Genomic DNA, 25,988 nt, shown 5'->3' on the forward strand with positions numbered 1-25,988 from the left:
GTACTTCAATCCAAAGGACAGGAGGGCTAAGAAGGAGATGAAAAGGCGACAGAATGGGAATGTTGCATGAGTGATTATTTTGTAGGTTTAGGTTTCGGCGTCAGCAGGCATGGTGAATGTTGTTGTTCTGGAGTTGCCTGGGTGGTTACGGAAACTGGATTGCGATAAACCTCTCTGTAACTATTATTCCGCGAAGGAAGGGAGTACCTTACACACAGCACAGTACACAGTATGGGAGTTGGTGTCGGGAATCTTCGGCCGCGGACGCCTAGGGCCCAACCCCCAGGAACCGGTCCCCCTACCCGACGACAGCTTACCTTACCTTACCTTACCTTACAGCTTGCAGGGGAGCAGGGGTAGGGGGCGCTTCAATATTCCCCATATCTTCGGGATCGTGGAGGGTGATCGTGAGGTATAAGAATTGTATCACCGAGGGAGTCGAGGTTGTCTTTCTCGGTCGACGTCCGTAATTATCCCATGTGGCCGTGGCACATTCACGAGGTTGCATTCCCTTTTTGCGTTGAACGCGTAATTAGTCTTTCGTGTTTACATTCTTAATAGCCACTTTAAACAATCATCTTTTATTTTGCAAAGAGAAGCTGCAACCTCAATGTCCATGATTTGATTCACATGCCAAAACCCCATTGCTACATTCATCTAAAACAACTCATAATCTCATGTATGCAATGTAATCTCTCGGTTGTCCCTCTTCTCGGTAACCCTCGGCATCGTGAACTTTTCCCATCTCCTTCTTCCCAACTGGATTTTCTTTTATTTACACCTTCGGGCTGGGGGAGGAGAATTACACCGAAAGGCAAAAAAAAGTTCCAAGTGTAGTGTCCCGCCGCGCCCCATCTTTGACAGGGGGGGTGGTCTATGTGGGCACATTGTGGGACTCTTTTAGTCTTCTCCCCCGCAGAAAGCCGGAAGAGCCTCCTCGAGTGCGTCCCGTATAGTTCCGATGGGAGTGGAATGGCTTTTCCGTTCTATGTACTCCGTACAGTCCAGACGTTGGGGTTTATTCCGGGGGATTGGGGGTTTGGGTTATCTATTTCGGATATGGACAGTATAGTGTGCATGTGAATTATGTACCTAGGTACCTAGGTATTTATTGAAGAAGGAGAACGAAAATGAGAGGAAGAGAGAATGAAGGTACTCCGTAGCTAAAAAGAAGAGAAATTTGTTCGCGATTGTTTCTATGACATCAATTTGCTGGTTGTAAAAATGAAAAAAAAAACGTGCATCTCGTACTCGTGATTTTGTGCTGCGGAAAACTGGGGAAGGGAAGTATCGCGGCTACGAACTTGCAACTCCAACTCCGACGATCCTATTTCACGATCTATCTCGGGCTCGTATCTTCCAAGCGTACATACGAAGTAAGGCAGCAACAAACAAAACAGAGAGTCAACCCTTAGTTCTCAATGGTTTCACGGGGGAATCTTTGACAATTTCCGTTCGGCGCAATTGACGACGAATATGCCTCATTATCTCTCCCCTTGCGCCACTCTCTCCCCTGCAGCCGGACATTGTTAAGGTTTGCATCTCGATCATCATTTGTTCGTCTTATCTATCTACCTGATCTTTTTCGATGAGGATCGAAAGGCAAATTGCCTGTCTGTCTGGGATGTCGCCGTTGTCTCTGCATCATCAAACCTCAACATAGCATACAAAATGTCGGTCAATCGGTAATATGATATGATATGATGTGATTATTGTGATATGTTGAACGAGAGTACTGAAAAGGTATGCAGTTGCATGAATCAGTGCGAGGGGATGGTGATAAGATAATGCCTCATGTTCCATATTCCCCCATCCATCCCATCTGCCATCCATCCGCCCGAAACAGGCCAGGCCTTACGGGGAGTGGCAAGGATTCCCTTAGCTTACAGGGCAAGGTTAGTCGGGTCGAACAAGGTATGCGGATCTTACTGTCGTTGACTGATTTCGAACTACGGATGGACCTGGAGATGGTTACTATTGTATGCTAATCATGATGAATTGTGATGGTCGGACGAATGATCAATGTTCGGATGTTAGGTCGGCAAGCAGCACATGTTTGCAGTTCATTTGGGTTTGTCCTGGAGGGCGTTTATTGCCGGTAAACAGCGCTGCTTCATTGCCTCATTTCGTTTGCGATGGTTATCTCGATGCGACATTATTTTCTGATGCGATGGCGCGGTAAGGCGAAACCAAGGGGGCGAGCTGAACTGGGTAAGTGATTACGGTGATGTTAGTGGTGGATCGCTGGGATGATGGGGGTTAACTTGTTGCGCGATGATGGCATTTGGATGTAGGTGTTCACGGATTAGTATGGGGCACGAAGACATATCGGAACGTTTCTTGTGCTCTTGAGTCCTTTTGACAGACAAGACACAAAGACAACACCAAGACAAACGACACCGCCACAATCAACCCAGACCCCAGACGCTTCAATCGGCAAAGTGCACACCCACCCACCCCTGTCCCCCTTTGCCCCCGGTTACAAGTCCTAGAATAGCCAAGGACGATTCCGGAATGACTGGACTGGACTTGTGTTTTGAGGGATATGTTTTTTTTTTTTTACATACATGTGTTGGACCAATTCCATTAAATTAATAATACTATCCCTTCTGGGCCAACCTCTTCATGCGGTTCGGGCCAGGTCCGTCGGGTCCTCGGTTGCTTGTTGCTCTGTCACGGGCCTTGGATAACCGACGAGAAGGGCACTCGATGAAGCACGGGTCAAGTCATTCCTCACTTCTCGTGCGGTCGAGAACGCATCTAAAGCTGAAATAGACGGTGAGGAAGGAGAAGGGGTCAGTCACGATGAAGAATTTGAAACTTATTGCGGAGTATTGATTTGCTAGCTGAGCTATTTTGGTGATCTGGTATAGGACGGCGTATGCGTGGTTAACCAAACGGTGGTCGCGTGCCTCAGCCAGGGTCGGTTTGTTAATAGCTGACGAGCTGAAGAAGGGATTCTCTTGAAGACCAAATAAACAAATACTGTGGGGAAATGAAAATGGGAGAGAGATGACGAATAAATTACAAGAATGATCAATCGGTAGGATTAGGGACGATTGAGACAGATGCATGGCCGTTTTCGACATTAGACATTAGACATTAGACATTAGGTACCTAAGACAGGTAGACGGTACTAGTAGTGGACGAAAGGGACGACGTCAGACAGGATGGGCGGGGATGGACTGGCAGGACTGGCAGGACTGGGTGTACTTTCATCCAACCAACGACAAGCCTCGCAAAGTATGTAGTAATCCAAACTCCACCCACTTCCACTTCCACTTCCACTAGAGACTAGAGACGACATCTCTCCATTCTCTTTCCTCTTTCTTCCCCCTTCCCCCATAACGCTACTCGTAACCACCTTTCCCCTTGAGTCACCTTTTTCCAAAAGGCCAGAACTTTTCCCTCTCAGCTGGAGACCTGTTCCGCCCTATTGCGTGCCCAACTAGCCCTACCCTACTCACCCCGTCACACTGCTACTCTGTACTCATAGTTACCGGGTACTGTGTCCTTCTACCTATCCTATCGTTGTGCCACACGCAACCCCAGCGTTCCACGCCAGCGCCAACGCCAGCGCCAACGCCAACCCGTGGATACGGGGACCAGCACGAGGGATAATTGCTGGAGTTCGGGGGAAAGAGGAGCCCTGTCCTGTCCTCCTACTCGTACTAGAGTAATCTTCTGGGGTTGGGAAACCTTGGAGAGACCTCGTTCGGGTTTCATCCCCGTCATGTGAGAGCGTGGCCACTCGGATGCTGGAGTTTTATGACATCGTCCTGACATCGTGCAAGTTGATGATCCCCCGCCTTTCTTTGGCTTTGCTCTGCTTAAGCTGTGTATTGTTTTTTGGTGAGGATAATTTACAAAGATCTACCTACTACTACTAGCTGTTACTACCATACCATACAATACTCAAGACTCAAGACTCAAGATTCAAGACCCAGCACCTGCACGCAACAGCAGGCATAGAGATCAATATCCAGAAGTAGATTGTCGTTCGGTATCTGAAGTTGGGAGAGAGGGGTGATCACCTATAGTTGCCATCTATGTTGCTGCATCATTACCTTGCTCGTCGTCATCGTCTTCATCAACATCATCATCAACATCTTGTCAATCCCAGAGGACGCTTAAAGGCCGCGGCTCTGCTGGATACACTGTTCCGCACGACCTGCCGGGCTGTCACAGAACGATTCCATACCCAAGCGCAACCGCATCCGCATCCGCATCCACAACCGCTAATACCACATACCAATCCACGTCTACTACTCGTACGTCCAGGTCCATTAGGTCCTAATACTGGTACTAGCCCTTTGATCAATTTGTCCACGACATCTTCCGACATATTATCGTCCGGGAAGATTCGCGTTACAGTTAGTTTGCTTCGGCACGAGCCTCCTAGACTGGGGGCCAATCACAAGCATTCACCTCCACTAGTAGTCAGACTTGCCGAAAAGAGGTCGTTGTCTAGTCCAGACGACGTCGTCAGAATGGAGTCTACAAAAGCCTCGTCCTCCCCGCCGAATACTGGTACTGTCCGATCAGTTTCAACTTCAACCCATTCTCCATTATCTACTCGTAGCCCAGCTCCCTTAGCAAAAGACTTCGCCAGTCAGCAGGTAGCAAAGCAACAACGCTCCAACTTCCATTCCTCCTCCATCACTTCCGACGTATTCTACACAATGGTTTCCCAATCCGTTAACAAGACAAACCTCCACCCTACCGGTGTCCAGTACGTTCTTCCTTTCTTCCATTTCTTTTCCAATGGACCCTTCTTTTCACATCCGACATTGCCTGAGCCGAATTTACTAACTTACGTTCTTATAGACCTTCATCAAAGGATCACACCGAGATCGAGGAGGAGCTCCACGACAAGGCACACATCGACTATGACCGTGTAGCTATTGTAAGCTTACTCTTTCTTTCATTTACCTGACAAGTGTCTCCTAACAATGATCCGCAGGTCGCCAACCCTTCCGTGGCAGCTCTCTACGAAGATGCCCTCGTCTACGAGTCTGGCTCCGCCATCACATCCTCGGGCGCTCTCTCCGCATATTCGGGAGCCAAGACCGGACGTTCACCCTCAGACAAGCGCATTGTTGAGGAGGACTCATCGAAAAAGGATGTCTGGTGGGGACCAGTTAACAAGCCCATGTCGCCCGACGTAAGCCAATCCCCAATTCTCCTTCTGTCCGCTCTGTTCTGTTCTATTTTGTTGTAAAAATCCCCATCCGATCGCCACCAAGTTATTTCGCGCATTTTTGGCTTGTGAAAGAGGGAGAAGGGAGAAAGGAGAAAAGAGTGGGCAATGGCAGACGTCATGTGCTGGGATGGAAAGCGGAAACGATGGTTCGTGAGTGGAGTGGGAGGGAGGAAAAGCCGAGGGAGAGTCTTGGGCGTTTGTCTCGTCTCTCCTTTCGTGTTGGTCTTCCCTTCCCCAGATCCGTCACTGGCCGCGATCCATTCCGAACCTGGCATTTTCACACATGACGCATATGCGCCACGCCTATGCTATGCCCACTCACACCCGCCTTTCTTCCCTCTCTCCTCCCCCGCATTCTTCTCCTCCTCTCCCCACTACCACCACCAACCATTACTCTACGACCCGTATCGACAACACACTACTCCTCCCCCCTAACTCCCTGCACTTCGGTGCATCCGCTGCATCGTACTTCTGACTCTGCATCTCTTTTTTTCCCTTTCCTACTTCTCCCGCATATTTCCTTAGCCCTGCGCCTATAGTTACCCCGGCTCACCTAGCCTGGTCTTACCTCTACACCATGCTGATCACTTCCATCTACAGGTCTGGCGAATCAACCGCGAGCGTGCTATCGACTACCTCAACACCAGGAATCGCATCTACGTCGTCGACGGTTTCGCAGGCTGGGATGAGCGCTACAGAATTCGCGTCCGCGTCGTCTGCGCCCGCGCCTACCATGCCCTCTTCATGCGCAACATGTTGATCCGCCCCTCGAGACAGGAGCTTGAGCACTTCCATCCCGACTATGTCATCTACAATGCCGGTGCCTTCCCTGCCAACAGATACACCTCCGGAATGACCTCCTCCACTTCCGTCGCCGTCAACTTCGCCGAGAAGGAGATGGTCATTCTCGGTACCGAATATGCTGGTGAGTAAAACTACCTCTGAGTGCCTTCAACTGCTTCAATTGGAACGGTTCAAACCTACCCCTGAGTGCCTTCAATTGCTTCATTCGGAACGATTCTAATATCCTCATTAGGCGAAATGAAGAAGGGTATCTTCACCGTCCTCTTCTACGAGATGCCCGTCAAGCACAACGTCCTCACTCTCCACTCCTCCGCCAATGAGGGCAAGAACGGCGATGTCACCGTCTTCTTCGGTCTGTCCGGAACCGGCAAGACCACTCTCTCTGCCGACCCCAAGCGTGCTCTCATCGGTGACGACGAGCACTGCTGGAGCGACACTGGTGTCTTCAACATCGAGGGCGGCTGCTACGCCAAGTGCATCGGTCTCTCCGCCGAGAAGGAGCCCGATATCTTCGGCGCCATCAAGTTCGGTGCCATCCTCGAGAACGTCGTCTTCGACCCCACCACCCGTGTCGTCGACTACGATGATGATACCCTCACCGAGAACACCCGTTGCGCCTACCCCATCGAGTACATCGAGAACACCAAGATTCCCTGCATCTCCGACAACCACCCCAAGAACATTGTCCTCCTCACCTGCGATGCCCGCGGTGTCCTCCCACCCATCTCCAAGCTCAACAAGGAGCAGACCATGTACCACTTCATCTCCGGATACACCTCCAAGATGGCCGGTACCGAGCAGGGTGTCACCGAGCCCCAGGCCACCTTCTCCTCCTGCTTCGCCCAGCCCTTCCTCGCCCTCCACCCCATGCGCTACGCCAAGATGCTCGCGGAGAAGATCGAGGAGCACAACGCCGATGCCTGGTTGCTCAACACCGGCTGGGTCGGTGCCGGTGCCACCACTGGCGGAAAGCGCTGCCCCCTCAAGTACACTCGTGCCATCCTCGACGCCATCCACTCCGGCGAGCTCGCAAAGGTCGAGTACGAGACCTACGACACCTTCGGCCTTTCCGTCCCCAAGACCTGCCCCAACGTCCCCGACGAGCTCCTCAACCCAGCCAAGTCCTGGAACGGAACCGCCGACTTCAAGGGCGAGGTCGAGAAGCTCGGCAAGCTCTTCATGGACAACTTCAAGAAGTACGAAGACCAGGCCACCAGCGAGGTCGTCAAGGCTGGTCCCCATGTGTGTTGCTGCCCTAAGCACTGAGCATTTGCTGAGCGGTGCATTTTCTCGAGGAGTTTCAAATTTTCTTACGATCTGACAGACTGACTGAAAACGTTTCCTTCCACCGTTTCCTTTCTCCTCTGACCGTCGCCGCAACGAGCCGATGACGATGACGAGACCATTTCCTACCATTTTACGGATTTCTTTTGACCTTATATCTATTTCTTTCCTCTTTCCTGTCCATTAATATCGCAGAAGGCGGACAGTGCCTTCTTGTATCACCACCGATCTCGAATCGATGACGACGCCTACCACACTTTTCAGGCCTTCCCGTTCTACATAACCCGAGTACCCCTTGATTGGAGTTTTTGTGTTTTCTTGAGCTTTGGATGACGTTCCTGCATTGGTTTGGAAGAATGCATGAGGGGTTGAAGGGTGTAGATGATGACGGATGAACAAAAATGGATAGTTTTCTTGCATGGAGCTGTTAATCAGTGAATAAATGGTTCCCACATTTCAAATGATCGTCTCTTGCTGTGCTTTTCTTTTGCTGTGCTTTTTGATACAACTTTGAGTTTGATATTGACATGCACCGATGTTGACATGAATCTAGTATATATTCTTTGAATACGCCATTCTGAGACGAAGTAAGTACCAAATCTGAACCAGCCAAATTGTTATTCTTTTGACAAACCAGTAAGGAATTCCTCTATACGCTGAAGACCCTGCAAGTCGCCTTCCTGAGTATTCACCAACTCCTTATCAACCCAACCACTCGTATACCCGCCGCCAAAATCAATCAACCACGCATCGTCATTCTCATCAACAAGAACATTCTCCGGCTTCGCATCCCCCCACACAATCCCTCTCGCATGCAACTCCTCCACCGACCGCCTCACCTGCCCCGCCCACTTCTCCCTCAACGCACCCCCCTTACCATCGCTCGCAGCACAAACCAGCGTCCTATTCCCACACTCCACATACCCCAACAACAACCCGACCACCCTCCCCGTCCCCTCATCCTCCACCACACCCACAAGCCGCGACACACGCACGTCGTCCCCCAGCCCCGCCGCACGCATCTTCGCATACGTCGCGAGCTCCGTAACAGTAGTACTAACGTCCCCCGCAAGCATCTGCTTGAAGAAACACAGTACCTCTTCCCCCTCTCCCTCGCTCTCGTCCTCGCACCCTGGCTTAACGTACACCTTCCGCGGATACGTCGGCACAGCAACAGCATCCTCACCAAGCCGCACCCTCACGTCTTCAGGGCGGTACACCCGCACTGTCGACATATCCCTAAGCGGCGGGCTAGACGCAGGAAGCAGCACGCCGACGGGGCGGCTACCACCAGCGTCGTAGGGGGCGGGGACTACCTCGTCGCCCTCGACGCGTAACGTATACGCCGACTCGGGGGGGAACAAGCAGTCGCGAAGTGTGTACGTCCGGCCTTTTTCCAGCGGGGGGATGGCGTGGAAGAGGGAGGTGAAGGGCGCGACGGCCCAGTCGTAGAAGGCGTCCAGGGGGTCGGAGGGGAAGTCGTCTTCTTCTGATGGTGGGGGGATGTATTCTGGGTCTGAGAGCTCGACGTGCCGGAGGTAGGACTGGAGGATTGCTGGGTGGGAGGAGAAGTGTGCGGTGAGGAGGGTGATGCGGAAGTGGTGGGCGCGGACGCGGACGTTGAGTTGGACGTCCGTGGTTAGGGAGCTGCTCCATGTTGCGCCGATTTCGTACGGCGGCGGCGGCGGCGGTGGTGGTGTGTTGGGTGCCATAGCTGTTGCGGTGGTTTGAGGGGAGTTGGGCTTCCTTAGATGTGTGGGCGATTGGAAGTTGTGGTTGGTCTAGAGGGGGAGAGTTGGAATTTGAGATTGCTGGAAATTGAGAGATACGCGAATTACAAATGAAGAAGTTTCAACTGAAGTGCATTCAGGTACCAAATTATAAGAGCCACTTGAGGGGAAATAGCGGTGTAGATACCACCCAGTCAATGTTAAGTTCAGAGCAGGCAGCAATGGAGTTTAGACGTATGCATAGGCTGGCGTTGATAGTGGATCGTTACACGAGGGAGGTTTGTTAGATCCCTGGTGGGCTACGCCTCACCTTTGCAGCAACAACCATCATGATCTTTCGCTTAGTGTGATTGCTTCAGCGAATCAGGATGTTGCTTGCATTTCAAGTTCTTCATTTTCGGCTTCTATATAAACTATTGTTCCCTCGAATATGGGATGGTTTCGCTATATCTTCTGGTATAACTAGCAATCTCTTCGATGCGAAGAGCAATGCTGCGTATACGAGTTTATAACGTTTGAAAGTATACTATTAAATCAATCTATCATTTATGAACCTCATTGAGACTCGAGGTTTCCAATTCCTGGGGGGTCAAATAGGGTATGTGGTAATGGGCTCTATAAGGGAGGTAGGTGGTCGTTGCTTTAGGTAGATGGTCTTGAGTAAGAATGTCATGTCAGAGACCTACATTGATAATGTGGCTGCAATAACTTTGTGGTCATTACATATGTTGCGGCTATGTAAAAACTTATGCACCAATGTTCGCGGAATCACTGTCCTAAGGTTCTGAGATGCGACCTGGGTACTATGGACGCGAAGGAGATCTCTAGAGATCTTCTATTCCCCCTGGGTTATGGCCATAATTGGCACTGTCAACGTCTATTTGCTGCAGATTCATACCATATTTTCCGACTTAGAACGATGTGACGGGTATTTTGCAATGTTTTCCGCATGAAAGTCAAATCACTAATCTTGTACGTTAAATATAAAGATGTTCGTTTTCATTTGTACATTCCTTCCACCACGACAAGCAATGCCATCATATATACATGTTTTTGACTCTACATAAATCCAGTCAAATGCTCAAACTCCCGGCTTTTCCATCTATGCAACGAACGACTTCTCAACAACGCTGGCATTCGCCGCCGTGCATCCAATGCGCTTCGACGCAATGACAATGTCATCGTACCAGAAGGTGTTCGCATCTCCACCATAGGACTCCCAGCCAAAGTTGACCGCCGTGATCTTAGGCTTCGAGCCGCTCCTCGTCCACTGAGCTGCATTAGGGTTCGTAGTTCCAGAAGTGACGGTCAATCCTGGGATGGCAGCGTCGTTCAACCACGTCTCGATAGATCCATCAGCGCCGACCTTGTACTCAAAGCACTGCCAGGAGCCAGCGGGGATGGCCTTAGAGGCAGCAATGCCATTGGGCGACAGGTCAGGCAGAGTCGCGTCGTCAGTCTCACGGTTGTACATGAGGATCTTGCTCTGGCCGCCAATTCGCAGGTGCTTCTTCGCGCCCTGGGCGGAGTCCGGCATCGTGATGAAGGTGACGTGGGAGTCGGTGAATGCCTTGGACGCCTTCAGCCACGTCCGCACGTACACGTCGCCGCTGGGCACCTTGGACGTTCCGAAGAAGATGTGGCCGCAGTAGCCGCCGGCTCCGTCGACTCTCACGGAGTTCTTCCCGCTGTGCGCCGTCGAGCTGTCCAGTGTGATCTTGCCGCCCTGGTTGCAGTCCGGTGCGTACGTCGGCCATGCGGCTGTGTCGAGTCCGCTCTCGAAGCCTTCGTTGACTTGGGCAGAAGTCAAGGAGGGCACGAGGGCGAGGGCGAGGAGTGCGGTTTGTCGGAGCATGGTTGCGGATGGTTTGGTGGTTTTGTCTTTTTTCCGTGCAGGAAGTCGAACTCAGGAGGGGGAGGCCAAAGGTATTTATATCGTCGGGATACGTATATTGTTTAGCAATTTACCCCAGCCTAAAAACGTCTTGTTCGATCTTCATCTTCTACCTGCTCCTCCGCGGTCGCTACCAAGATTGCTGGGTTGATCATCTACCTAAATCAGCCCAATTCATATCGCGGAAACCCGGTCCACGTTTCCAGAGTAGACGTCGTACAGTACCCCGGAAAAGGTCTCAGGCTGGGTTTATTAGACGATATTGGGTTCCTGGTAATACAACATTGCGCTTTCGGAAGCCATCGTTTCATTAGATTCAATGACTGGAAGGGGACTTTGGCAGGACAGCCATTGATCTCGTCAAGGTGGTCTATCTGTACAATGCCCTACATAAGTGTACATAACAGAGATTCTAGGTCACGAAGCGGACTATGAAGACTGACTTACTTTTCATTAAACATGGAATATCCCTGGGCAAGTTTGATAGAAAGACGTTTGCCTTCCCTCAGAAATCCAAGCTCTCGCCCAGAAATTTCAAGCATTGCTCCAAGAAGAAGCATTCTAGCGCCTTTGCCGTCTTAGGTCAAGCATACAATATCGTGAGAAACACCACGGACCTGAAGTCTAAATTTTAGGGGAGGGTGTGCCGTTAGTACCACGTCAATCCCCACATATATAGACAATATACCCCAGGATATATATTCAAAACATGTCATTTGACCTTATTTCCCAAAGACGTTCCATAGGCAGATTGAAGGTACCTTGGGGTGCGGATCATCCTTATAAGTAACGGAGCGAGTTAATTCGATGACAGTCCTCCCCGCCCTGGCGCCGCGCTACGTCGGATAAATTGATCGGATAGATTGTTTCATGCAACAACAGCATGGGGCCGGGCTACAGAAGGAATCTTCCTTTTTCTCGAACTTTGGAAATTGCGGAGGTGGCTTGACGATTGGGTTCGATCGGCGCGAGTTGATGCTGGTTGGCAAGGTCATAGGATTGGGTGCTACACGTAATGTAGATATTTACATGAGAATGGAGGTATCAAATTGGACTCTGTACCTTGAGATTGCAATGAACTAGTGCAAAGCACTCGCTTTGAAGGGCACATCAAGCTAACTTTAAAATGATGACTATTACACCCTGTGCAAAAGACATAGAGAACTTGTTCCCCAAAAGTAGATGAAAAAGAACATTGCATTTTCAACCAGCGCGTCTGACAGTCAGAATCTATCAAATGTATTTCGTTTTCCTTAGTGCGATAGCTACAAGCCTACGACTAATTCTATGCCCACTAATTGCATTTGTTCAACAAAGTAAGTCTCCGATTTACAGTTGCAGGATATCTCTGTATACTTCAACCCAGTTCTTGGAGTATATGTGACCTACCTAACTATAGAAGAGCGGAATGCAATTACTACATCATCCGTAGATGAAGACAGTAAGTAAGTTAAGAAGGATTATGCAAATACTTGTAAGCCGGTCTTGCAGGTATTGAAAAGGAAATTGACATTATAGCACTACATCTTCTCCTGTCACCATGCTCCAATTAATCAATCCATCATCCAGAAGACATACCTATGTACAAATACCTTGTTACTTCTGATCATACCCCTGGGTCAGGCGTCACAATTGTACATTTTCGAAAGAGGATGGAAGACGTGTAATTGTCTAGTGGTAGATATTATCATCCATTCCACTTCCATGGTGAGGCCAATTGATACATTCATAGAGGGACTCAAAAGGTTACAAGGAGATCCAATACTACACATATCATCGATCCCATCCCAGACTTTCTTCATGACTAAATTAAAATATTAAAACAACAGAACTTGTGGCGAAGAATTGGATGGCAGCAAGATATTGCAAGACTCATGGTAGCTTTTGAAGCCCAGGACAGACACCACAGCGGAGGAGACAAGCGCTCGACCAATGAATTGTCTACCCCTACCATGAACGAACCCCGCCGTCGTCCGAATTTAGCCCACCACAAGTCCGGCACTACAACACGAAGGATGTCCAAAATTCGAAATGTAAAATTATCCATCAACTTCGTCTTATCCTTCTACCGCTCGCTCTCCTCTTTCCCCCAACGGAAGATGGGACGAGTGCCTTGTTGCCTTGACTCGCACTTGTCCATTAATTGCCAGTTGAGGTGGATGTCACGCTGGGGCCTATTTGTGGTAGGAGCCATGTGATGCATTCGCACGGTGCGGTGTGTGCACGTCTTTCCCCCATCTAGGCGGCCAGCCGTGACCCAGTGCCCGCTTTGTTCCACGGGCCGCCATTTCGCCCCTACTAAACAAAACGAATTAATTGTAGTATACATACCAAAGAATTTAGACCTTCCTTCGTGCTTTATGCACATTTGGTCAATGGTAAGCGCCCAACATTCCTACAATATGGTATCTGAACATTACTAACATTGGATGATAGAAACGATACAGAGAAGATTAGCATGGCCCCTGCACTAAGGATGACACGCTCAATCAAAGAGAAGCAACCATTTTTTTTGCGGATGCAGTGGGCGTGGGTTCGAGTCTGGGTGTGAGCGTGTGGTTTTTGGCCACCGCGACCTTTTACTTTTTGCTTTTTAGCTCTGCGAAACACTCTGTAGATACACTCGACTTCTGATAAGATTTAATTAAATATTTAATTTATGATATATTCTCCATGAAAATGATGGACAGTATCTCTGCTTCTGTTTTGTTATGATTTTCATTCATAATCAAATGATGATGCATGCTATACAGTATCTACTAAGTGTCCCTTAGGACAGAATAATTAAACTGGAAAGAAAATGCCACCAGAGGCCAAAGTAATGTGTTTATGCTGTTTGGCGCTTCTCGAACATTTCACTAGACAATGTAATCACATCAAAAATATTGAAATGCGGCAACTCATAATGGGGACCAAATCTTCATTACTTATTGTCATGGAGGTAGAGCTGGTTGGGTCTCACACGACGAGCGCGACCAGCACGCCCCTCGTTAGAAAGTCCCACCGCCCATCTCAGCTAAGGCTAAAGATCCATTATACATCAAAATCAACTTTCGAAAAGAATGACTGACATACAGCGCAGAGGGTATCAAGCGACATAAAATAAGGAAAAGGAACAAAAACACACACTATACGCCCTTTGATATATCCATCCATCCATGGATCCCATCAACATCGATGCGAATTGACTCCTTTCTTTCGCGATTTCGTAACAACATGTTAAATCAATTTTTAAATTCATACGCCCTCGTCCCATGGGAAATCTTGCAATTCTAATCGCGTGCTCGTCAGGTATGGCAATCCACCTCCGTCCCGGCCTAGGTCGAGTTCAAGGAAATTTCGCATCACTGGTTTGACGACGTCTTTCGCGCGCTCTTTGATCTCGTCGATCCTCCGCTCGAATCGTTTTAGATTTTCTCGATTATACTGGTCGGGCGACAGGCGGAGGAACCGCTTGCATTCGTCGTGGTTCAGATAGCTCGAGCCTCCCGTGCCGAGCAGACGGAAGACGCGACCGGTGTTGAACGCCGGCGGCGGCGGGAGCGGACTATTGTCGCCGCCGTTCCTCGAGTTCGGCGGCCTCGGTGACTTCAATATCGGCGCTGGGGGTGGTGTCGTGTTCTCTGCCAACCACTGCCTGAACAGACTCATCGCGAGCCAATCCAGCCAGTTGTTACTCGGCGTCACCCTCTCGCCCCGACTCGTCGTGAGCGTTATCCGGAACAGTTTGCCCTCGATCTTCGCCTTCATCTCGTCGAGCTCGTCAACTTTGTCCTCGATCAGGTCGATCACTCCGTCCGATGTCTGTCCGCGCAATTGGTTGGCGCCCTGCGGCCACTGGCCCACCACGTGCACCATGGCTTCTTGGAAGATGGCTTTGCTGCGAGCCATGTAGCCCAGCTTGAGATAGCTGGGAGGGTATTTCGCGATCTGCTTCCATAATCTGCCCTGGAATCGCAACAGGTGATGGTCGACCCGCGGTCCGATGACCTCCAGCGCGTCGTACATGTCCGCGAGCTGTAGTAGCGACTTGCATTCCACATAGGCGTTTGCGATGTTGATAGGGTCGAGGGTGGGCGGGTAGTTGTAGAAGACGCGGAACATGTTGTCGTAGTCGCGGAAGAGGTCGTCGTCGGGATCGCTCTGCGTTGCGGGGACATGGAGCGAGGAGAAGTTGGCCATGCTCCTGAAGAAACCGGATTGCGGGGCGGAGGGTTTATTGCGCGCGGATGGCGGTTGGGGAGGAGGTGCGACATCGCCGCTGCCGAATATCGTGGATTGTGCTTTCTGGAAGGGTAGAGTTAGCATACAATGTAATGGACCATACCGCACCTCTGAGCGGGACGAGTCTCTTCGAACCTACCTTTTGTATGAGCATGGGTAGCTCCTCGTCATTATTCCCCCAGTCTAACTCATATCTCCACATCTTCTTCTCTGGCGCCGACCCGGACGGTATCCTCGCCAGCGCATTCGGATTCACCGAGTTCCCCTCCCCAGCATTCGCCCACTCGTCGCTCGTCCCCGCACTGAAGAACCCGGAACACTGCGTGAGGATCAACTTGTGCAAAAGATACCGCTGCTCCTTCCTCCCGTTCGATATGATGATCTCGACATCGCCGGTGTGCGTGAAGACCGGGAACTCGTTCTGCGGTTGGTAGGACGACCCTCCGAAATGTGACCGGTGCGGTCGATGCCTTCGCACGGTCGACGCCCTCGAGGAATGCGATGTGACGGAGGGTGGGCGGCGAATCGCGAGCGACCGCTCTGCCCCTTGGGAGTCGGGATAGGAAACCATGCGCTGCTGCTGCGTTGTGCGTTTGTTGTGTTCCGGGGCGTGGGGCCGTATTGTTGTATAATGTCTCTGTTTACTCGGGTCGTGCTGGATCCAAGTCGGTGGTAATAACGATTTTTAAATTGCGATCGAAAGGAGATTGGTGGATACAATGTAGGAGGAGGGTTAGTGATAGAAGAAAGGGCGAGGAGTGCGCGAAAATTGCGTGGCTGCGGGTTGTGTTGTTGTTCCTGTATGACGAGATGCAGGTCGAGTTGCAGAATGGATGGCCGGGTGGTCGACCTGTTGTTGCTAGGGAGAGGCTGGCGGTTGTCGCAGTCGAGTGAGGAGGGCCCGCCGTTTGCTCCACCCCGCCTTCTGCTTGCGACGGTTTAGGATGAACTTCGCAACACTTGGAAGACACCTAGGAGGAGGTTGAAGATGGTACGGTAAGGTGGGTGTTAGAAAAGTTCAGTCATGACCTTTGGAAAAGGTGTGAAGGTGGTTTCAAGAGCATCTCGGAGGTCAACAGACCATTGGTCGTGGCGAATGGTCCCACTTTGGCTTTGGCTTCAGGGCCATTTTCCCTGTAATCCTGTCCAGTCCCCATTTCTCTTTTACACAGGACACAGTACGGAGTACCGTCTACCAACAGTGACTACAGTCCTGTCCAATGTCGACAGGCCACCATCCATCCTTGTCTACTTGCACTGCACTGCAACTACTGAATCGGTACTGCACCATTGCAGCTGAGGCGGACACGGAGCGATGCCCATCCAACCCAGATGTGCCCACAAGACCAAACGACCAGGGCCAATGACCGTTGGTAGCCGGGCCAAGCTTCGATTCAGCCTCGATGGCGGCGAGACGGGCCTACCGAGGGGTGGCCACGGACTGGAAGATGCTTCCACATGTCGATGCACTGATGCTGTATTAATGCACGTTTCTATTTAGATCTGTTTCTGTTCCCGTCCATGGTGGCCAAAGAATTCCGAATGGTCGAATAGATCGAATGCGTTACTTCGTCATGTTTGTGGTATGCTATGCTAACTACTACAACTCCTACTGCTGTACAATTACAAGCATCTGTTCAACTTGCGTTGAATTAGTTCTACAGATTAATGGTACATTTAACTTTTGAATGTTCGTTAATTTTTTCTCTCCTTCTCTTCTTCGTAACAAGTTCAATAGCTTCCCGAGCTATGCTTGTGTCCTTGAATCTTATCCACACCGCCCATGAAAGGCCTCAGAACCTCTGGAATTGTTACCGTGTAGTGTCGCTCATCCCAGTGATTCTCCAAGATGGCGGCCAGCACTCGTGGCACAGCCAATGCGGTGCCATTCAGTGTGAAGGGGAAATCAAGCTTACGGCCGGCCTTCTCCAGACGCACTCTCGTATGTAGTCGTCGACTTTGATAATCTGTGCACATCGACGTCGACGTGACCTCACCCCAGCCGTTATCCTTCTCCCGACGTGACGGGAAGTACGCCTCAATATCGCGTTTGCGCGTGGCACTTGCTCCCAGATCTGTACTAGGCATTTCCAGTATGCGACAATGAAGACCCAAAGACTCGAGTATTTCCTTCTGTATCGATAGCATCTCCTCGAAAATGGTCTCTGAGTTCGACTCGACAGGAACGGTAAAGTGTTCGTGGTCAACGTTGTCCGGGAGCGTCCATGCGAACATCTCCACCTTTGTGAATTCGTGCACACGGTATAGTCCTTTGGTATCGACTCCTCGCGCACCGGCTTCCGCTCGATAACACCTGCTGACACCCACGGTCTTCAAGGGCAAATCTGCATCTTCTATGACCTGGTTGGCCTTCATGCCAGCCAGCGGTATCTCAGCAGTGCCTGCCAGGGCTAACGTTGGTTTTGATTTGTCTTTCTCTGCCTGTTCAATGGCATATATTTGCTGTTCACCATTCTGGTCTCTAGGTTGAAATCCACAGGCCGCGGCAATGTGCGAGTATACCAAAGACGGTGGCGCCACGGCCTTCCAACCTCGTTTCCTTGCGACGCTGAGAGCATACTGGACCAGCGCTTGTTCCAACATGGCTCCCTCGCCTATGAGATAGTACCAGCCCCAACCTGACGTCTGGGCTGCGCCTGCGAAGTCCAATATCCCCAGCTCGGTACCGATGTGTACGTGTGATCGCCAGACACGGTCCGACTTGGAAGGCTCGGGCTCTGGGTGATCATTGATATATCCCACAATCTCTGCGTCCTGTCCAACCGGAGTGTGTACGCTGCTCAGGTTCGGCAGGTCCTGGGCGAGGTTGTCCATTTCTTCCTGCAACAGCGTTTCCTTCTCTTCTATGCCGCTCAATTCCACCTTGATCGATTTGGCTTCGTTGATAATTGCATCCTTGTCTTCCGTCTGCCTGATATCTCCTTCAGCATCTCCACTCCGCGACGCCGCATTCGCAAGACTCCGCCTCAGCTGATTGCTGCGCTCTCGAAGACCGCGAGCGCTCTTCTGGAGCTCGAGCCATTGGTCGTGGAGCTCAATGATTTTCCATGGGGCCTCGCTGTGTGCACCGTAATTTCGATCTATGCAATTTTGAGAGTACAGCCCGGGGTTCTGTCGGATGTGTTTGAGGTCAATCGCGGGCTTGGGAGCGAAGGAGGGTCGGGTGTAGTTGCGAGGGAAGCATTGTGGATTGCGGAGGTGCAGTCTGCAAGAAGCCAAGGAGCTCCTGGCTGCAGAGGTCAGTAATCGACCTTTCACTGGCCTCATGGCGGACGAGGGACAGGAGGACGATGTGATCTTTGAGAGTATAGTATAGTATAGTATAGGACGATATCACACAATAACAGAACAATGAAGCTCGAATGACGCCGGATCCACTTTATTTTCTTTGGTCCACCGCCAAGCACCCCTCCAGCCTCACCTTACAGCTACACAGTTACATACACATGTACCTTACGACTATACTCTGTACTCTCACTTATGGAGTACCAACTGAACTTTTGAATAATAATGTAAATGAGTAATGAATGGTCATCCTCCTTTGTTTATGATATTTCCAGGATTATGGACCCAGGAAGTCATTACTGATGGATACTTGATTGTTGGTGAAGATACAAGCCTAGTGCAGTGGACGGTGGGAGGGAGCTAGCATCCTAAAGGGACATTGTTGCGAACCTTACGAGAAAGGAATGATCCGCCCACTGCTACGGGTTCCTATTCATTCAACGATAATTAAGAAACCGAAATCTTGAACGAACTTGTATCATCTTCGTGAAATAAGGCTGCGGCTCAATGCCTCTTATGAATTGTGGCTGCGCGGCTTCAATAGCTTCTAAGCCATAATTATGTCGTAGGCAGAAGACAGGCATATGACATGTGCCTCTGACTATTTCCTGTGATCATACTCGGAGTTATAGCCTGTATACAAGTCAACAGCCCAACTTGTCACTGTCCCGTTGTACACTCATGATGTGAAATGTGCTACGTGATCAAGATATCCCATTTGTCTCCGGTTGAATGGATGTGCTGGTATCACAGCATCGACCTTGAGGAGGCACGCGATGGCCTCCCATCGTCACAGAGATGCACCGGATTGGGAAGATGCGAGCGTGTGGCGCAGATGCCGCGCACGAGACGAGACAGTACAGAGACAAGACAATCCGCATCCACATCCATCCCAACTACGGTGACGGTGCACACATCCATAACCATAATAGACCGGCGACCGGACGACACGCACTGTTACGAAGCTGACCCACGTCTTTACTCAGACTCCCGCTCGCACGCTAGTTAACTACTGCCTGCCCGGCTTGGGTCCTCTCCTCTTTCTAGGTATCCTCAAAAGACCTACCTTCAGCCAGTCGAGGGACTGGTCCTCTTCCTTTCCTCACTCTTCCTCCCCTCCTCCTCCTCTTCCACCCACCGTCTACCTTCCCAACCGATCGTGCGACCTTCGACCGCCAGCGGGCGCTCCCGTTCAACTCCCTTACATACCAACATACCCCACGAAGCACCCCACACATAATGCTCGATCCGTTTCCTTTCCCTCCACCGGCGGGGTTGGTGTCATACATCGAGCCCATTGCCGACAAACTCGCCCTCAAGACGCTCCCGTACCATTTCCACGAGGTCGTGTTTGCCTTTACACTCTATCACATCACAAACAAGTACCTGTCACCAGCGTTCTCTCGCTTCTTCTTCCCCCGGATATACCCTACCTTCAACGCGCGAACAAAGCTGAACTGGGATGTCCACATTGTTTCTTTCGTGCAGAGCACGCTCATTAACATCCTGGCCCTCTGGGTGATCTTCACCGATGACGTTCGGACCGAGATGAGCTGGCAGGATAGAGTGTTTGGTTATACCGGTGCTGGGGGCTTGATTCAAGGCTTTGCTACGGGATACTTCGTTTGGGACCTTTTCATCACGCTCCAGAACGTGACCGTATTTGGCCCAGGCATGCTTGCGCATGCTGTATCCGCCTTGTTTGTGTTCTCGCTTGGATTCGTGAGTAAACCCTATCATTACAAATGTCCCAGGCAGGAGTGCAGACCGACAGTACTAACGTTTTGTTCAGCGACCTTTCGTTAACTTCTACGCCCCGACTTTCATCCTCTACGAACTCTCCTCTCCATTTCTCAACATTCACTGGTTTTGCGATAAGCTCAACCTTACTGGATCTAAGATCCAGCTGTATAACGGCATCTTCTTGCTCGTCACCTTCTTTTCTTGCCGTCTTGTCTGGGGAAGCTATCAGTCCGTCCGTGTGTTCACGGATGTGTACCGCGCCATGACCATGGAGCCGGGCACCCTTCAGAATGTCAAGTTCAACAATGAAACAAGCGCTGATGGAAGCCTCATCCCGGACAATGACATCATGCGGTTTGCTGGGGAAGGACAGGTCCCTTTTTGGCTTGCGGGCTGCTACCTAGCTAGCAATCTTACCCTCAACGGCCTCAATTGGTTCTGGTTCGGTAAGATGATTGCAACAATCAGGAAACGATTCGACCCGCCCCTCGGTACGAGGAAGGCCGAGGAAGCTGCAGCGGCGCTACCGGAGGAGGAGAAGGTCTTGGTGGAGGGTATTCATGTGGAGACCCCGGGTGTGGAGGAGCTAAACGGTGGAGACTACCTAGGCAGCAAGCAGATCGATGTGCAGAAAGGCAAGAAGCATCTAGAGGTGCAGGCCAATGAAGTTAGGAGCCGAAGCACCAGAAGGAAGGGATGATAGGTTCATCTATCAGCCATACCGAGCGTAGGAATCCGCTCCAAGCCAGCATCGAGTTCTACCAAGACCCTGTCTCTAATCTCGCACGCTGCCACCTTCTACCCCGCTGGCCGTCGATGCTCCCTTCACGAAAGAGGCGACGATACGCACTATTTCCACGAAGATGATGTTCCTAGATATTGGAGCAACAGTTCCAAGCTTGCTGAGCCATAGTTCAAACAGTAGTTTAGGTGTTGAGGGTCTTAAGAAGGTCAGGTTTTGATCAGAGTGACCAGACAGATAATATGCAATATAATGCCCAGTCAATTTTCCTTTTTGATGAAAACAAAGACTTTTTGAAGAAAAGCAAAAACCCAACGAATACCGTCAAGCAGACGATAATTGCTTTTCCAAGCTTTTGCGACGTGTAGATGTGTGTGTAACCGTCCACCCGTCTAACTAAGCTAGCGTGTGCGTACAACATGATCAGTTCGCCAGGCCTCTTCTATCCATTTCCACCACGCAGCCTCTTCCACCTGGATCTCCCAACAATCTTGATCTGAAGATCCAAGAGAGCCATCATGGAGGGCTCATCAGATCAGCACTTCAGATTCCTGGATCTTCCGCAAGAGATTCGAACATTCATCTACCAACACCTGCTCTGCGACTTTGGGGAGCCGGCCCCAGCAGGGCTGAAAGGACAGCCCATGAAATACAACACTAATTCAGCGTCAATATCTTCCGTATCACGCTCGGTGGATACCAGTATTCTTCGCGTAAGCAAGCAAATTTACGCCGAAGCATATGGTGTTATGTTCAAGAGCAACAAGTTTGTCCATATCGAGGCCTACGGTATTCCTCTTTCGCTTGCACTTCTCCTGTCTGAATTTCCTGTCGTCACTATGGATCGAGCATGCGCCCAGCGCTTCGGTGGCTACTTCATGCGACTTGTCATGAGGTCAAATAGGTCCAATTCACTCGATGACTCAAGTGACGATGAAGAACAGGACGATGAAGAAGAGGATGATGAAGAGCAGGACGATGAAGAAGAGGACGATGAAGAACACGACGATGAAGAACAGGAATCGACAGCTGCTATAGAGAATTACGGAACACCCACCGAAGAAACTTTCCAGAACCCATTCTTTTCGTTCGTAATACTTGGGCGCGACTGGCCGAAATTCTGCAAAGTACTAGAACTATCGGATTCCCTCTACCTGACAGAAGCCTTCAACCGAGCTACCGATCCAGTAACCTTGACCATCAACCCGTGCAGTGATCGGAAGGAAAACGAAGGCCTGAGCCATATCTTCACACTCCACACTCAAAAGGCTCTCCTCGACCCACTGCGTTCGCTTCACAACTTTCAAAACTTCAAGATCCTCGGCCAGGTGGATGAAGAACTCGCAGCAGACGTCACATCGTCTCTATCCATACAGAACCCCCAAGATCCCGATAATGTCATAAGCAACGTCCGCTTCTTCAACAACGCGGGAGCACGCGTCCAAGTCTTCCAAGATTGGCCCGACACCGGCCCCTGGGACGCCGCCTTCCACATGGTCCAATACACCATCCTCTACCTCGACAAGCTGTGCGAATCCGCGGGCATGGGCTTCCTGAACCCCATGGCCGAACTCAGCCTCGCCGTCTGCGCAAACTTGATGCTGCGCGTGCTCCACAGCGTTATCGCCCTCCGGTCGCAGCCCAACGACATCGTGGACCTGGTGCCGCCGGAAGCGGCGCAGAACGTCTTCTACCAGCTGAAGTCGTCGTTCGACTCGTACAACCAGTTTGCGGGCGAGATGATGGTGGAAATGGCGAACGCGGGCGCCACGTGGAAGCCCAGCCCCGTGCAGACGGCGCAGGTGGAGCACAGTCTCGCGATGTTTCTGAGGTTGACGAAGCAGAGAGACGATATTGAGACTGCGAAGTGGGTGATTGCGTCGGCGTTGTCGAGGGTGCCGGGGGATGAGCAGATGCAGAGGGAGCAGGAGTTGATATCGAAGTGGGAGAATGGGGAGTCGACGGAGACGTGGGCTGAGGATATTGATGACCTGAAGCCGTTCGTTACGGCTGATCCGGAGGCGTAATTTGCGAAGTCGTTCATCGAGATATACTATTGCAAATATTGGTAGATTGATTTCTTTTTATTTCGGTCGGCCTATTGTTTAAATCTGATATATAGACACCTTTCCATAGTGGCTCGCTCGAGGTAGATATCTGGTAGCAAACTTGCTCTGAAAGTAAGAATACTGTCCACAGCCGGTCTGGGCGTATTTGTTCGTGAAACCTCAGCATTCGTCCCCGCGGATCCGTCGATCCATTATACATCCCCTTCAACGCGGCATTCTTCAAGATCGCCGCCCAGTCCATGTGCGACCTGTCTCCTGAACTATCATCATTCCCACGCGGATACCCAGCGCAAAAAATTATCAAACTTCTCACCTAGCCCGCGACTGTTGGTTGGAGACTCGCACTCGCGACGCCGTCCCTCACTTGGACGAGGATAAATTGCTTGAAGCCGCTGACGTGGGCTCGTTCTCTGTGCATTCGTAATCCTCATTCGCAACTTTCCGCAGATCATGAGTACTTTGTCACGTGTACTGGATGTGCTGTGACTTCCGTAGCTTGTGTGTCTCTGTAATCAAGCTCACAGTTCTGATTCCGACAAGCACTTCGTAGTCTCCGGGGTCAGGGCAAGTCCGCCTCTTCTAATTTCAGAGTGTGAATTTCCGTCCTCTTCAGTAGTCCAGTGGTTTGTCCTTGAAGGTAGAGCGGCGATAGCTGGTTGTGCTGCTTGTGGTGAGGGTAGTTCCATTACTCCTGATCGAGGATGCCGATGACGACAATGTTGCGTCTCTGCCCTTTGATGAAACGGCTCTTCCGTCGATGGTGTTGGGGATCTCGTTGTTGCTGGGCTTCCTCTTGAAGAGTACTGCGATCTCCTTGTGCCAGTCGCGGCGGTGCTGGGAGAATGGCGGTGTAGGCATTGTTTGGATTTTGGATTTTGACTTTTCAAGTGGTTACTTTGGGGTGTTGAAGTTGGAAGCAGGATAATTTGGACAAAAGCGGTAACTCCTTGGTAAGGTGATCCTGCAAGAGACGATGGACCGGAAGTGTGAACTAAGTGTCAACCGAGTAGAATCAGTGCTATGTAATGCGTGATAGTATGATGTGGAGATGATGTGGGGAAACAGTGGAGAACAATCAAAAGATGCGGCCACGTCAAGACTACAGAATCAGACGGGAAAATACTATAGGGAAACCGGGGGAATGACGATCAGATATATATGACATGTTCCCACCGATCGCTGTCGTGACATGGGCAAGGTAAGCTTTTCAACCGCGGGTAGAGTCGGGTGCGATTTCCGAGGCCGGAACGGGGGTTTTGCTAAGATCATTAGTACAGAAGCGTTGTAGATGGACATCATGGTTCTAACATATATACTTGCGTACGATGATATGCGTTTCTATAAATATAATTAGGTCATGGATGGACGTGACATGGCTGGTTATGCGGGTCTTGGTAACGCAAGGAATGTCTATACGAAACCTAGCACTACGTCCCACACTATATGATGTATCATATGACATCGAATCTAGGGCTACTGACCGCATACTGTATACTACTCTCATTCATTGCAACAAATATGTGTTCAACACGCATAGCCTATGTCCTACCACTAGGTGCTTTCTCCCCTTCTATGCGGAATATTTCGGCTCCGTCTTCTCTATGCTCAATAAGCTTGATATTTGTCGCTGCAATCTTCTTCGCATTGGATGGCGAACGAACAATAAACAGTGTAGTGAGTTCTGGGCTTTGCATGGTACGGCTGATGGATGAAAAGTGCTTGTCATGGCTGGAAGTTTGGGTATACAAGGCGAAAACACCGGTGAGAACGGTGACGAGGCTTGCGATGATAGAACAACTGCAGTGGTTTAGTGTCCTGAAACAGTAGAAAAAGTTGTGAAAGTAGCCGGGGACGCGAGATATTGTGCCATGCTAGGCTTTTAGAAATAGGTAGATGAAAGTTGTCTTTACCTGTACGCAATGAACAGATTTTGTGGCTCGTAGGTATATTTGTTTACCCAGAGAGTCGAATTGGCCAGAGCCGGCACCTTTTTACTATTTCTTAATCTGAGCATTTGATGATACACGTTGGTCTTTGGCTTAAGGCGTGACTCACCAGAATCTCGGCATGCTCATCAAACTCCATGACGCATTCAGCGAGATTTCCTCAATGAGGGTGATCAAGCTCTTGTCTTGGGCGACAAGGTCGGCCTCTGCTCCACCCAGCTTCCATGCTGCATTTACTTTCGAGAAGTCACTAGCCGCCCCCAAGACTGTCTGGTCGAGCCTCGTCTCCCACTTCATGACATGTTGTTCTGTAAATAAATGCGGGCCTGGTTGTCGTAGCTCTGCGGACGTCACCAATCCGTCTAGCAAGGTGTGAAGCGACATGAAAAAGGAGCGATAGTTCGATAGTGCGTGATCCGCATCGTCGGAGGTAGAACCCCAAGCAATTTCACCATCAACACCATCTGTGACGAACTCCAAGTCGTGAATAGCGTTGGCTTGCAGCGTTTGTACACCATTCACAAAGGTAACGTTCGTAATCACTGATGCGTTCCGAAGCGTACAGGTGTAGTAATCAGCATTATAGGGTCCTGAAATTCCCCCAAAGGTCATGTTGTTTGGTGGATTGGCAATGGCGATCCAGTATTCTGCTGGCGATAAGGGCTGCTCTGCGGCGACACTGAAATTGCCTATCATGCTTATATTGCCCATCATGTCCGCATGGTTCAAGTCAGCGCCCGGAGTCCGTGCGCCATAGTAGCCAACTTGGTACAACGTGCTATAGACATCGACTCCGGCGCCACTGGCCTCTGTTTGGTTCACTTCTGTAGCTTCGAAAGTCAAATTGTGTGGATGGGATGCGGTGATTTCAAAAATCTTGCCGTCCAGTTGACTGTCAATAGCTTCTTTAAAGGCAGCTTCAGCTGTCCACAAACGGACACTATTGTTACTTGGCATGCATCGAACGAGAGGAACAATGATATCTACCATATATGTCACGTTGTGTAGCCCTTCTGGGGCATCCAGCCTAAGCAATTCTCCAG

At 50.4% G+C, this 25,988-nt stretch overlaps 8 protein-coding genes across 8 annotated transcripts; 3 read left to right on the forward strand and 5 right to left on the reverse strand.

Annotated features, from left to right (window-relative positions):
* Positions 1-4,682: 4,682 nt before the first annotated feature.
* BU24DRAFT_457005 (ATP-utilizing phosphoenolpyruvate carboxykinase) lies at positions 4,683-7,273 on the forward strand (the record flags this gene model as incomplete). Its single annotated transcript, XM_033531497.1, has 5 exons — positions 4,683-4,732; positions 4,828-4,906; positions 4,964-5,164; positions 5,804-6,128; positions 6,240-7,273. The coding sequence occupies 5 exons, from the start codon at positions 4,683-4,685 to the stop codon at positions 7,271-7,273; spliced, it is 1,689 nt and encodes a 562-aa protein (XP_033389325.1).
* Positions 7,274-7,872: 599 nt separating this feature from the next.
* On the reverse strand, positions 7,873-9,322 carry BU24DRAFT_416667 (uncharacterized protein). Its single transcript, XM_033526514.1, has one exon. The coding sequence runs from the start codon at positions 9,001-9,003 to the stop codon at positions 7,909-7,911; it is 1,095 nt and encodes a 364-aa protein (XP_033389326.1). The 5' UTR covers positions 9,004-9,322; the 3' UTR covers positions 7,873-7,908.
* An 801-nt stretch (positions 9,323-10,123) lies between these two features.
* On the reverse strand, positions 10,124-10,876 carry BU24DRAFT_446107 (uncharacterized protein; the record flags this gene model as incomplete). Its single annotated transcript, XM_033530744.1, has 1 exon — positions 10,124-10,876. One exon carries the CDS (start codon positions 10,874-10,876, stop codon positions 10,124-10,126), a length of 753 nt encoding a protein of 250 aa, XP_033389327.1.
* A 3,192-nt stretch (positions 10,877-14,068) lies between these two features.
* BU24DRAFT_12880 (uncharacterized protein) lies at positions 14,069-15,936 on the reverse strand. Its single transcript, XM_033520991.1, has 2 exons — positions 15,279-15,936; positions 14,069-15,202 (listed from the first exon to the last, which is right to left on the reverse strand). The coding sequence occupies exons 1-2, from the start codon at positions 15,708-15,710 to the stop codon at positions 14,153-14,155; spliced, it is 1,482 nt and encodes a 493-aa protein (XP_033389328.1). The 5' UTR covers positions 15,711-15,936; the 3' UTR covers positions 14,069-14,152.
* Positions 15,937-16,661: 725 nt separating this feature from the next.
* Positions 16,662-18,911, reverse strand: BU24DRAFT_416670 (putative seryl-tRNA protein). The gene has a single exon (XM_033526515.1). It carries the CDS (start codon positions 18,425-18,427, stop codon positions 16,871-16,873), a length of 1,557 nt encoding a protein of 518 aa, XP_033389329.1. The 5' UTR covers positions 18,428-18,911; the 3' UTR covers positions 16,662-16,870.
* A 773-nt stretch (positions 18,912-19,684) lies between these two features.
* On the forward strand, positions 19,685-21,206 carry BU24DRAFT_383013 (DUF887-domain-containing protein; the record flags this gene model as incomplete). Its single annotated transcript, XM_033524787.1, is given in 2 exon segments — positions 19,685-20,218; positions 20,238-21,206. The coding sequence occupies 2 exon segments, from the start codon at positions 19,685-19,687 to the stop codon at positions 20,886-20,888; spliced, it is 1,185 nt and encodes a 394-aa protein (XP_033389330.1). The 3' UTR covers positions 20,889-21,206.
* Positions 21,207-21,387: 181 nt separating this feature from the next.
* BU24DRAFT_416673 (uncharacterized protein) lies at positions 21,388-23,147 on the forward strand. The gene has a single exon (XM_033526516.1). It carries the CDS (start codon positions 21,449-21,451, stop codon positions 22,955-22,957), a length of 1,509 nt encoding a protein of 502 aa, XP_033389331.1. The 5' UTR covers positions 21,388-21,448; the 3' UTR covers positions 22,958-23,147.
* Positions 23,148-24,359: 1,212 nt separating this feature from the next.
* On the reverse strand, positions 24,360-25,623 carry BU24DRAFT_416675 (uncharacterized protein). The gene is made up of 3 exons (XM_033526517.1): positions 25,055-25,623; positions 24,910-24,993; positions 24,360-24,796 (listed from the first exon to the last, which is right to left on the reverse strand). The coding sequence occupies exons 1-3, from the start codon at positions 25,555-25,557 to the stop codon at positions 24,538-24,540; spliced, it is 846 nt and encodes a 281-aa protein (XP_033389332.1). The 5' UTR covers positions 25,558-25,623; the 3' UTR covers positions 24,360-24,537.
* Positions 25,624-25,988: the final 365 nt, after the last annotated feature.

This window comes from Aaosphaeria arxii (genome assembly GCF_010015735.1).
Source record: "Aaosphaeria arxii CBS 175.79 unplaced genomic scaffold BU24scaffold_1, whole genome shotgun sequence".
Taxonomy (NCBI): Eukaryota; Fungi; Ascomycota; class Dothideomycetes; order Pleosporales; genus Aaosphaeria; species Aaosphaeria arxii.

Coding starts and splice junctions, on each gene's coding strand:
- BU24DRAFT_12880 (XM_033520991.1), bottom strand. CDS start 15,710: ATGGTTTCCTATCCCGACTCCCAAGGGGCAGAGCGGTCGCTCGCGATT. Junction 15,203..15,278: donor TACCCATGCTCATACAAAAG/GTAGGTTCGAAG, acceptor CTACCCTTCCAG/AAAGCACAATCCACGATATT.
- BU24DRAFT_416673 (XM_033526516.1), top strand. CDS start 21,449: ATGGAGGGCTCATCAGATCAGCACTTCAGATTCCTGGATCTTCCGCAA.
- BU24DRAFT_416675 (XM_033526517.1), bottom strand. CDS start 25,557: ATGACCTTTGGGGGAATTTCAGGACCCTATAATGCTGATTACTACACC. Junction 24,994..25,054: donor ATGAGCATGCCGAGATTCTG/GTGAGTCACGCC, acceptor ATTAAGAAATAG/TAAAAAGGTGCCGGCTCTGG. Junction 24,797..24,909: donor AATCTGTTCATTGCGTACAG/GTAAAGACAACT, acceptor AAACCACTGCAG/TTGTTCTATCATCGCAAGCC.
- BU24DRAFT_416670 (XM_033526515.1), bottom strand. CDS start 18,427: ATGAGGCCAGTGAAAGGTCGATTACTGACCTCTGCAGCCAGGAGCTCC.
- BU24DRAFT_416667 (XM_033526514.1), bottom strand. CDS start 9,003: ATGGCACCCAACACACCACCACCGCCGCCGCCGCCGCCGTACGAAATC.